The 11,937-nt window shown below is 32.7% G+C and overlaps 2 protein-coding genes and 1 long non-coding RNA gene across 3 annotated transcripts in view; 2 read left to right on the forward strand and 1 right to left on the reverse strand.

Annotated features, from left to right (window-relative positions):
* Positions 1-3,997, forward strand: part of LOC106687691 (protein slowmo) — a 9,682-nt gene extending 5,685 nt beyond the window's left edge. The window contains exons 4-5 of the mRNA XM_014431713.3: positions 794-967; positions 3,157-3,997. Coding sequence (XP_014287199.1) covers positions 794-967; positions 3,157-3,348 — 366 coding nt within the window. The 3' untranslated portion in view covers positions 3,349-3,997. The remainder of the gene's footprint in view (positions 1-793; positions 968-3,156) is intronic.
* Positions 3,998-4,376: 379 nt separating this feature from the next.
* Positions 4,377-6,144, reverse strand: LOC106687692 (uncharacterized). The gene is made up of 3 exons (XR_001344206.3): positions 6,036-6,144; positions 5,498-5,686; positions 4,377-4,571 (listed from the first exon to the last, which is right to left on the reverse strand). It is a non-coding gene; the product is annotated as an uncharacterized lncRNA (long non-coding RNA).
* Positions 6,145-10,788: 4,644 nt separating this feature from the next.
* The window catches only part of La (La autoantigen-like), an 8,705-nt gene continuing 7,556 nt past the window's right edge, over positions 10,789-11,937 (forward strand). The window contains exons 1-3 of the mRNA XM_014431738.3: positions 10,789-10,980; positions 11,051-11,227; positions 11,401-11,583. Of these exons, the coding sequence (XP_014287224.1) occupies positions 10,888-10,980; positions 11,051-11,227; positions 11,401-11,583 (453 nt within the window). The 5' untranslated portion in view covers positions 10,789-10,887. The remainder of the gene's footprint in view (positions 10,981-11,050; positions 11,228-11,400; positions 11,584-11,937) is intronic.

Raw genomic sequence — 11,937 nt, forward strand, 5'->3', positions numbered from 1 at the left:
AAAACGACAGGACTTTTTGAATGACCTGGTACTTTTGAACTGTGTCAAATGTTACACTACTTTTGTTGAAATTCTGCATTAATAATAGTATCTAAGCAGAACAATATCATACAAGTTGGGTCAAATTTCAGCTAAAATTTCTTCTGATTCAAGATTTTATTCTATTTATTTTTTGTGGTTGAAACTTTGTCTAAGAATTGATTTGATTTAGAAAAGTACCTTTTGGGGGTTTAGACTTTTTTCTCCCTCTCATGCCTTTTTTTTGGGAGTAGGTAGCTCAGTTGTAAGGTACTTTGCTAATTCCAAGGACCCAGGTTCAAATCTGTGGCAGATTGTAATTTTCATTTCCAATAAAGCCATAAGTCAGCCCTATGGGTCCAGGAGCCCTCAGCCTCATGAAGTGGGTATCCTTAATAGGGTAAAAATCTGGCAGTTGAGCGTGATTCTGACAAAATCACCTCCTTGTATAACCATTGCTCTAGTAACAGTGCTTTCTTGCACCCTTACACATGAATGGGGAAGAAAAGATAACCTTAGTGATGGAGCACTGCTGCTCCCTTTTTTTTTTTCTAAATTTAGTTTAATTATTTAAACTTTTTTAATGGCATAGGATCAACCTGACTGCTAAATATGGAAGTATTATTAACTAATATTGGTCTGTAATTTTTAGAACTTATATGGATGAAAATATACATAAACTAAAACTTATTCGATATTTTTTTATTTATGGAATAATTATTTAATTTTAATGTGCCCTATAACACATTTTACTAAACTTGTTATTATATTTTAGGTTACATTTGGTAAGTTTGTTGCAGTCGATGAGTTAGTAAGATATGAGCCCCATCCTGAAGAAGCTGGCAAAACTCTTCTGAAGCAAGAAGCTGTCATTACCGTACAAGGAGTTCCACTTAACAGTTATATGGAAGACCTTCTTACTTCCACTATTATGTTAAATGCAAATAAGGTGCATTATTGATTTACCTCATAATAATTATATCTAATTTAAATTATGAACTTATATTAAACTTCAAACTATTTCAACCATTTTTTCTTATGGGAATTAGTATGTCCCATAAGATCCAATAAATCCAAAACTTGTTTTAACTTGTGATTTTTCATACTTTTTAAATTTGAATAATCAATAATTGACTGTTTATAAAATGCTTATGGTTGTTTTATCTTATCCATGGTATGTACAAAATGATTGGTCCCGTTCTCATACAATATTTTAATGATAGTGGTCATCATCATCAATTGGCACGACAACCTCTAACTGGGTCCTGGCCTCATCAACCAGCTTCCACCAGTTTAACCTGTTAATTGCAGCTGCTCTCCAATTCCTCACTCCGAATAGGATCCTTGAATCCTCTTTAACACCATCCAACCATCAAAGCTTTGATTGGACGGCCTATCGGCCGTGTTCCATGTAGGCGCTCATTGAGAAGTTTATTTGGGATCTCATCAATTCCCATCCTTCCCACATGGCCTGTCCAGCACAGCCTACCGATTCTCACAATTTTTCCAACATCAGGCTCACCAATTAACAAGTAGACTATCCTTTCATTTCCTGATGCAGAGCCTCATGTTGAATGCTGTCATAGGCAGATCTAAAATCAACAAATAGATGATGCATCTGTATTTGGCATTCTCTTCCGAGCTCAAGGATGGTTCTTGGGCAAAAATTTGGTCTGTTGTTGACTTACATACTGATATTTCCCCAGGACTCTCTCTCTATGCAGTAGTAATCTTTGGCACAGTATATTTGAGAATATCTTGTAGGCATATGGCAGTAGAGATTTCTATTGATATTTTATTTACAATAGCCTATCGCTTGTTTCAATTGATTATTATCATAGTTGATCTTAAATCATTATTAACATTTATTGGTTTAAATTGTGTTGAATATTTATGTATTATAACTGATGAACATAACTTCAATATTAAAGTACTTGGGTTTTATCATTTAATAGAGATCCATCTGCATCCTTACAAGCTGAGATTCGAGGTTTGAATGGCTTTCGACATAAATGGCGCATTAGAGAACTCTTCCTTAATCTTATTTATATATGCTTAGGAAACTTCAGGTTCTTTAAGTTTTTGTTAGTTGAAGTCTTCTTTCGTCTTTCCCCTCATCTTGTTTTAACAATTAAGATCCTGGCTCTGACTTTAGCCAGAGTCAGAAAATGGTCTGAGTCCATGTTTGCTCCACGAAAAGTTTTGACATCAAGAAGATTCGATCTATATCTAGCACATATTAGAAAGTGGTCGATCTGGTTGACTATATTTCAATCAGGAGATGTCAAGGTATCTATTGTTTCTTTGATGGGCAAACTGCCAACTACGAGATTATGTGATGCACAAAAATTAATCAGTCTATATCCATTGTCGTTGCAGACTATGTTTACCAATAGTCAGGAAGTAGATTGCTTCCTTACTAATCTTCGCATTGACGTCACCTGCGATTATTATTATGTTTGACCGAGAACACGCCCTTTTCGTTCTCTCTAGCAAGTCATAGTACTCATCCTTGGTTTACTCATCTGACATTTCAGTCGGAGAAGGGCAGCTGAACAATGTTTAGTTAAAGAATTTCCCTTTTGTCCTAATAGAGCTCATTCTGGGGCTTACAGGCTTAAAATCAATGATCAGTTGCCTAAGTTTCTTTCCTACAACAAACTAGTTCCAAAGTGGTATAGCCTTTTATCACAACTATTGTATATAGTGTGACTTTACTTTTCGAATAGATCCCTCTCCAGTCCGTCAGATTTCCTGAATTGCAGCAATATCAATTCTTTATCTCAGTCTCGGTAATGATAGTGGTCTTGTGTTAAAAGGTGTTTTTATATAATTTACAAAGCTTTAAATTTTTCTTTCCACAAATAATTTTACTGTTTTATTTGTTTAAATTTTCATAATTTCTCTATTAATCCATTGCTGCATAAGATAATTGATATTTTATTTACTATAGCCTATCACTTGTTTCAATTTATTATTAACATAATTGATCTTAAATCATTATTAGCATTTATTGGTTTAAATTGTATTGAATATTTATGTATTATAACTGATAAACATGACTTCAATAAGGTTCAATTCTTGTACATATATGTGATGTACTCTTTTTATGTATTAAGAAATATTCTTTTTATTTAGGGTCGGCAGGCTATTGAATGGGTGATAGACAAAATAAATACAGATGTAATGGAAATTAAAGCAAACGCAGCTGATGGAATCAAAAGATCAATTGGTGGTATTACATCCCATGCAAGAAAATCTGTAGATGAATTCTCCACGGCAGCAAAAATATCTTTTTCTTCTACCTCTACCAAGATACCTGAAGTGTAGTATGCAATCAATGTAAATTATTGGTGCTTTCCTAATTGTTAAAATATAATGAAAAAGCATGAGGTTCCATATAAAATAATATAAAAAGTTGTTAAGACATCTATGATTGGCTGTATTTTTTCTTTGATCTAGTCAAATAATTTAACAACTGTTTCCAACTGCAAATATTTAGTTTAAGTTAGGAATTTATCAATATTTATATGAATCTGATGTATTCACTTACGTGATCTTCGATGACATGTCAATAAATTTATAAAGACGTATTTATTCAGCTTATTTATTTTAACTTATATGTCTAGAAAAAAAATTTCTTTTAGACAACGATACATGTCCAGTTGGTTGTGATTCACTCAGTTATTATTTATAAATTCAATTTATATTAATTATCCATTATGGTAATTTAAAATTTCTTATTTGTATCTTTAAAAAGTACAAGTTTAGTACTTAAAAAGTATTTCAAAAATTTTGATTTAAGTGACTTCACTTGTAAGCATTTAAGGTAGAAGTACGCAGTCGTAAACTTGTGTTTTCTTTATGCCGTATAAACCATGTTGTGAAGTAACATTCCAATGAGGACAGACCTAACTTGTATCAAGTATAAAACAAATTGTGTTAATTTTTTTTTTAATTAAAAATTAAATTTATCCTTTTTTCTGTATCATTTGAATCACCTTTCTATTAATATAAATTTGAAGAAAAATGTTGGTATTACAAATAGCTTATCTCACCAAATCCTGACTACTTTGTAACATACCTACCTTCTTAGTTGGAGAGGTGTGAAGAATAGTTACTTATAAACAAGTTCTTAAAAACACCAAGTTCATACGTTTGTAAAATGAGCTTATCATCAGTTTAAATTTAAAATGATTAGTCTTTATGTCTACCAAGGAGACATCATTGGTTTAAGTGTAGCCAATAAGAATCTTTGGTTTAAGTAGAAGTGAGTCTTCATTTCAGGATTAATAATAACTAACACCAAATTTACCTTTATATATTTTTACAGTTTAACTATCAATAAATAAAATAAAAAGGATTAACAATAATTTGTAATGATGAAAATTGTAAAGAAGAGCCAATGAGAAAGTATCATTTGATGGGCTTCAATCTTGGGAAGCTGTCTCATCTGGACTAATACATCTACCCAGACCATTTGAAAAGTGCTTATTGATCCACCAACTGAAGATGCCTGAGTCAGGAATAAGGATCACTTCTATTCGGATTCCCTAAAGTAGTTGATGGAAAGATAAAGGTTAAAATATAATCTAATATGTGGCCAATTAAACTCAATGGCTATGAATTGTTTGGGTAATAAAACTTATCATATTATTATGAACTTATTAGCTCATTACCAAGTGTGAGCCAGGGAGCAAGAAGTCACTTCAGGAGTTGATCGTGGGGGTTACTTAACATTAACATAGTTTACATTTATGTCATGTTTAGTAAAGAAAGAATAAAATGTGTTGCTTAATATTGAAAATTGATTGGCATTCGATCTCCAGATTAATATATTTGTTTTAAAAAAACAAGTGGTAATTGGAATACACACTATGCGTAAAAATTAGGCTTTCTATTTATCCAATCCTCTTTTTTGCATAAAAATCTGTAAAAACAATTTTTTGGTGGTTAATATTATATGTATATTGTATTTTCATTTAATATGATTAATATATTTTAGATATTTTTTGTACTATAAATCCTGGCAGGCAGCCAGTTCCTATAACATCAAATATCTGTAACTCGGATCCAGATGAACATAAGTCCAAATATTAGATTTCAGGTTATTAGATCATTGTATGAAGAATTTGATTCTACATTAAGCTATAACAACTTAAGTCTGCTGAAAAATCACATTTTGTATTTTCTAAGGGTTGTAAAAGTGTAAGTCCTAATCTATGATTGAGCCAGACAAATGTAAGTGTACGTTATTATGACTCTGAAGCTTTAGCAATACTTTAACATGCAAGTCTACAGCTGGATATACATTAGACTGGCTATAAGGTATACTCTCAAGTTCTCATATTTTTTCAGCTGTGTAGTAGTGTTCAGTGCAACTGCATTTTAAGATTATATATTGAGAGAAACATGTTGTAAATATGATTAGGTTGAAGAGAAATTTAAAATAAATTATTTCTAGGAAATAATAACTTACATAATGAAAAAGAAGGACATACAGTGTCTCCAACACATGTAGCATTTCCAAAGAATTTAATCCAGCTCCAAAACATAAAGAATTAAGGGTGAGTATCCATGTTTACTATAAATCCAGTTTTACTGGCAAATTCATATGTTACCTCTGCAGCCATACATGGAGTTCATTTTTTACAGTTTTTGTGTTCTCCTGAAAAGTTGGCTGAGTGTTACATTAGTCTCGTTCGAAGGTACAGATATTTTAATTATTAGTGAGAAACTATAAGAATAAATGCATCTAATGACAACTGTTTATATTCATGAAACAACATTACATATTTATTAAAATATAGAACTATTGATTTCTTAATATAATAATTGAGATAACTTTAAATTATAACATCTTTTACTTTTTTCCAAATATTTTACTCTATTCTTTCTAATATTGCAGGAATTATTCAGAGTAATAAAGAACGGGATTCAATTATAGACAATTTTGTAACATTAAAAATAAATATATAAAGTAAAATTTAATATAACAATATGAATTGAAATTATACTTGATGTCTTTAACATTCCTTAAATGTCCTCCAACTGTTGCAGCAATAGACTTTTGACTTGATTTTTCTTATTTCATCTTCCACACACTGGCCCACTGGTTAACACTTAACTTCTTAAAATTAAGTTAATAATGTTAATTATTTAAGTTTTAAATTTATTCTTAACATGTTTAAAATATTTACTGATAGAACAAGTGCACTTTAGTTCAGGAACAGGGACTTTTACGTGCCAAAAAGTTATATCTGTCACTGAATAACAATCCAATTCTAAAACATAAATTCCATAAACATTGGATTGGAACATGAGATCAAAGGCACAGCACACTGTTTCAAAGCCCCACCTTCTATAGCCATATCATTTAACACATGTTTTTTACAAATAATTTTACTATTTCTACAAAATAAAATGCAAAACATTCCTTTTTTTTTATACAAAATTCAGTTTGGTTATACAAACAATGTGCTGATGTTATATGTATGTGTAGTTTGCATAAATGCAATACTGTCACCAATCACTTTTACTGAAGTTAGTAGTGGACTTCCCTAATTGGTGATCTTGAGTAATTTATAATCTTTAAACTTAAATTTTACAATTATTTATTTTAATATTTAAAATCACAAAATACTTAAAACATCTTTAAATGGCTTTAAACATGCTATTTACTTATAAAATGCATCCAACTGCAAATTAACACATACAATAATTCAATTTAACACAGAGATTATTTGTAAAATGTAAATAATTATTAACTTAAGATTATAATAAAAATCTGAAAACTTCTAAATTTATTCATCCCAAAACATTTAACTGTGACATTATATAACTTACCATCCTTTCCTTATATACTCATCATACCTAATAGAATAGCAATCTTAGTTCATAAAATAAATTTTTATTCTTATGTTTATGTTTATATTTTATTCATGGCAACAATTCTCATTTATACTATTAATTCCTTGGTGAGAGTGTGCCATGATGTTGAAGAGAGGGTGGAGAAGTGTGTTATGTACCTCCTTTTCAACATTTCTTCACCTTCGATAGTGTTTGGTGGCCAAGCATACTTCAGCAACTACAAAAGTATGAGGCTCCTAGCAACAACTTGTACGACCCCTTGAAGATTTATCTCAAGGACAGGCCATTGAAGATACAAGGCAACTTCTATGAATTAGAAGATACTGTGGAAAGTGGTTGTTCTCAGAGTTTTGTCCTTGGTCCTGCTGTATGAAAATTGTTTTTTACGAGTGGTTGGGATTGCTTGAAGAAGAGCGGTTCTCTGCCATACCGTACATAGATGGCCTGACCATAGTAGTGGCCTCGAACAGCAGAACCAGATTAAAAGATGAAGCAGTACCTCAACCTGATAGACGCATGGTGTGAGAGGGAGAAGTTTAAGATGGTCGTTACCAAGATTAAGCCATTCACTGGAGAGGTATGGCTGATTGGATGGCCCACTTAGTTACTCTCAGGGTAGGAGTAAAGTTACAACCCAGTGAGATTGTTACCTACCTTGACAAAGCTTGGAGGAACATTCAATGTGACACACCTCATTTGGACTACAAGAAAAACTTAACTCTCTTGTGTAGGCTGCTGGAGATGGCCCTAGCTTTTAACAGACTCAATTGTACTGGAAGTACATTCTGGAACATGAAGACAGAATCTCTTGTAAAGGCAGAAGAACAGTTTGTCCCAGTGGATGGCTCTGGTGGGAGTCACTATGCCCTATATAACAGTGTCTCCTGAGGGGTACTGTTAGTTGGGGAATACATTCATGGGGTACTGTTAGATGGAAGGAAATCATTGGCTCCTCTCACTAGAGTAGGAGACAAGGAGCTACATCAGGGGGGCCACCGGACATGAAAGAATAGTGTGATGGATGGAGGAGAAAGCTGTTTTCACTGCAACAGTGTGTTGTAACGTAGACATGCATTGGTTCTCACTTTTGCAAACACTATATTGCCTAACAGGAAGGGTATGGTGATAAATAGTGCCCAAATTTTGTACGAAGTCCGTGAATACATTATATATAAATCTATAGATGAGCAAAGAAGCAAATCTTAGCAGATTCTGTCCTTATTATCATATTCCCCAAAACGTAATTATGATAAATGTTTAGTACATTAACAAAAGAGATCAATGATAGCCTTAATGAAGATAAAACAAAATTAATTAATAAATTAACGAATTTTGAAAAACATGAATTTAGATAGGGATTTTAACAAAAATATTACTTTCTTTAAAGTAAATAGCATACATAATGCATTATTTCATCAGGACTTTTTAACCATGCGATGAAGTATATTTATCACTATTAGCATATTAAGTATCTAAAAGTAACTCGAGCATTGCGGCAGTACTAAGTACCTGTGCGAAGGCTAAAATGACTTCGTGGGATGCCAGGCAGAAACTTTACGAGTCGACTATGTTGAGTTGTATTCTCTACGCTGCACCTATCTGGACCGTGATACACATAGAGTAATTTAGAAATATACAAGCGACTACTGGGTTGGCAACAAAACACCCCACACTTCATGGTAAGACTAAAAGTTTCACCCGTCCCTGTGGGATATCACATTTTGCAGCAAATTCTGTCTTGGCTAATAAAAATACTTAACAGGAGTTATACTTCGTGAAACAATGTTATTTAAAGCTACTGCAGCGAGACAGTAACAACCGTTTGAGTCTGCAATATAATTGGGTAACGCCGATAAGAAAAATTTTAGAGAGCTTCGGAATGTTTGATCCGATACTACTTAATGATCCGGTAAGTATCAAAATTAGAATGGAGATCTTGGACAGATATAGGGAATTTGTCAAGGATAAAGACCTATTTTTATTACGAGAATCGACCAATAACCCGTGGTACGGTGGGTCATCATTAAAACGGATGCTCCTCAAAGCTACCTAAAAATCAGCTGTCCTATAGCTCAATTGGGAATAATTGCCCAACTACGACTCTCCGGTAAATATGCAATTACTCAAAGTGTCGGTCCATATAAATATACTTTGGACCCACAGAAGCTTTGTCCAGCTTGTGATGGAACGGCACTGGAGGATCGTTTCCATTTTTTGACAAATTGCCCCCCGTATCATGAGAACCGAATCCGATACATGCCGAAACTAAGCAATATTAACCGAAATCAATTGTACGAATTTCTGTCTGTACCCTCGGGATTGGATCTTGAACTCTTTTTTATATCTGTAACACAAAACCTTTAGCTTAGAAGATACCTATCGTCCCAATAGGAGGTATAGTTTTTGTTCTTTTTTTTAATATTATTAAATGTGTAGTGACGTTTTTGTTTTATTCTAATGAATGTAGATAGATGTATGAATGTAGATTGATTGGGTATATTGTTTGTTATTATTTTATATCTTTAGAGCTTTAACTCATCGTTTTTGTAAAATGACTACAATTGATTATGTATTTTACAGGCTAACTCTATCTGTACGGGGGTTATTCCATAAACAAATAAATAAATTATCATTATTATTATTAATGCATTTTAGTACTCTGTACTTAGCAAGCGACAGTGGTGGAAATCTTAAAATTTCTAATTGTACGGATTGCTTAAAATCAGTGAATTGATAGCGCTTTCCAAAAGTTGGAAGGTAGGTCCTAGGGAGGTGTTGCTCATACTCGTATGCATCCTCATCACTGCCGGTGTCTAAGCTTAGATGGGTATTCTGTGCAATTTAAAGTAACTTAAGCTCAGGCGTGAGTTAATTGCGAATTCTCAATACTAAAAGTATAATTGGAATGTACTTACTACTTTATATACTGAGAAGATATTGATATAGAGTAAATTGATGTATTTAATATTCTTTTTGTATTTCGTAGAGAAAAAAAAAACAATTTTAATTTATTTATATCTCCCGGATTTCAACAATAGTTCATCTCATTATGATAGCCGATGAGTTAATTGTCCGGTTGAATCGGTTTGAGAACATTATATGGATGATCCTAAAAAAAATTAATTGTAGTATGTCCAAGCTCTTTTCCACCACTTTAACAATTAGAGTTCAGTCTAAAAAAAGTAGAGTGAGCTATATTTTCTGTTGCATACAGGAAGCCTCATAGAAAATTGATGAATTTTAGCAGATGGTTCAATCAAAATTTTGTTCCTAAAAATGAAGCTTTTTTGTGAATCGTCCGAAAGGAGGTAAGTAGGAGTCAGTTATAGGTGAACCGTTTTCATCTGAGCAAAACAGGCGTTCGGGTGAGCTCATTCGGTATGGTGGCTAAAGTAAATACACGCTTTAAATGACGCTAGAACTCGCAACTATATTTAATGCTGTCTCACTTTAATGTCTTTGAAAATGGTTATAAAGAAGAATCTTGATGTTTTTTTTCTGGAGTTAAAAGAATATAGTGATTAGCCCTTATAAATAATGCATTTAATTTTTACAAGTAATACATATTATGTACTAATGGTTTTCTTGATTTTGATATTTGGAATAGGCTGTCTTCTGTCTCTGCATAACAGTTATTGAATTTTGCAGTAATTTCTCGAGAAAGCATAATAAATTTTCATTACTGATGAACCAAATTACTGACACATAACATTTAATACATTATGCATTAAGTTCGTTTTTGCGATTAAATGAACGGTTTTCCTTAACTACGGTTCCGAAGGCGTGTTTAGTTCCCATTTTTTTGTTTTTAACTTCTCTTTGAAGGTGACTAGGTTATGCCAACTTCCTCCCCCCACCCTTGACTAAAAATATGGTAATATTTATACTTCGTTGCAACCTCTATGTTACGGCTTGGGTTATTGTTGACTCTGTTGTCTTCTCGAGTAGGGTTGTTGTCGTCGTGTTAAGTTTGATCAGAACAGTTATATACTTTTAGCCATGGTTGAAGCAGAAGAAGTTGGTGCCGAAAAGTCTCCTAATAATGAAGAGAGTGTGTCTGATTTGGAAAAGAAAATAATTCGTCAAGTGGAAGTAAGTGAACCACGAGGTACTTTGACTTATTGTAGGTTATGCCGTATTTTATTATTAACATATTTTTCAGTATTATTTTGGTGATATTAACTTGGCTAAGGACAAATTTTTGCAAGAGCAAATAAAGCTTGATGATGGCTGGGTTCCTATGGAAATCATGCTGAAATTCAACCGTCTTTCCCAACTAAGTCCTGATCCAGATGTTATAACCAAAGCTCTTTTAAAATCAAGCAGTAAATTGATGGAGGTATGTCACTTATTTTTATGTTGAGCTCCTAAGAAAGTCAACTTGTGTTACAGCACATAGTGTTACTTACCATTTTTGAAGTCACTGATTTACCTAAGAAAAGTTGGTTTTAGTAGCCTGTTCTAAATTATAATGTTGGGAAGTGTTAGAGGATTATAAATATTTTGTTTTAGGTTTCAGAAGACAATAGTAAGATACGACGTTCACCTAATATGCCTTTGCCTGAGATGAATGAAGGTCGAAGGAAAGAGCTGATGTCTCGTACAGTTTATTGTAAAGGGTTTCCTACAGAAGATACTACCATTCACAAACTTCTTGATTTTTTTCCTCAGTTTGGTGATATTGACAACGTTATTGTGAGTAAATCATTTTCTTTCTTTTTCTTTTTCAGTGTTAAGAGTTGAAATAATTTAGCTGAAGATGTTATAATAGACATAGAGACCCATTACACCAAATCTCGGTTAAACTTTTTTAAAAATATTTTTTGCCATAAACATTCTGTCAGATGTACTGTGTCCAGGGCTAACAATGCACCTTTGGAACACAATATTCTGCCTAATTAATTGATTTTATTTTACTATGGTTCTGTAATAAGTTGTTTCAAAACCAAATTTGAATTCAGGACATTCCGAAAAATTCATAACCATGTGCTTTAAAGGTTCCGTAATGTCACGCATTGGTCGTAGAGAATCTATATTCTTTTCAAGGCT

Source organism: Halyomorpha halys, unplaced genomic scaffold (assembly GCF_000696795.3).
Source record: "Halyomorpha halys isolate HHAL.00 unplaced genomic scaffold, Hhal_1.1 Scaffold999.1, whole genome shotgun sequence".
Classification (NCBI taxonomy): domain Eukaryota; kingdom Metazoa; phylum Arthropoda; class Insecta; order Hemiptera; family Pentatomidae; genus Halyomorpha; species Halyomorpha halys.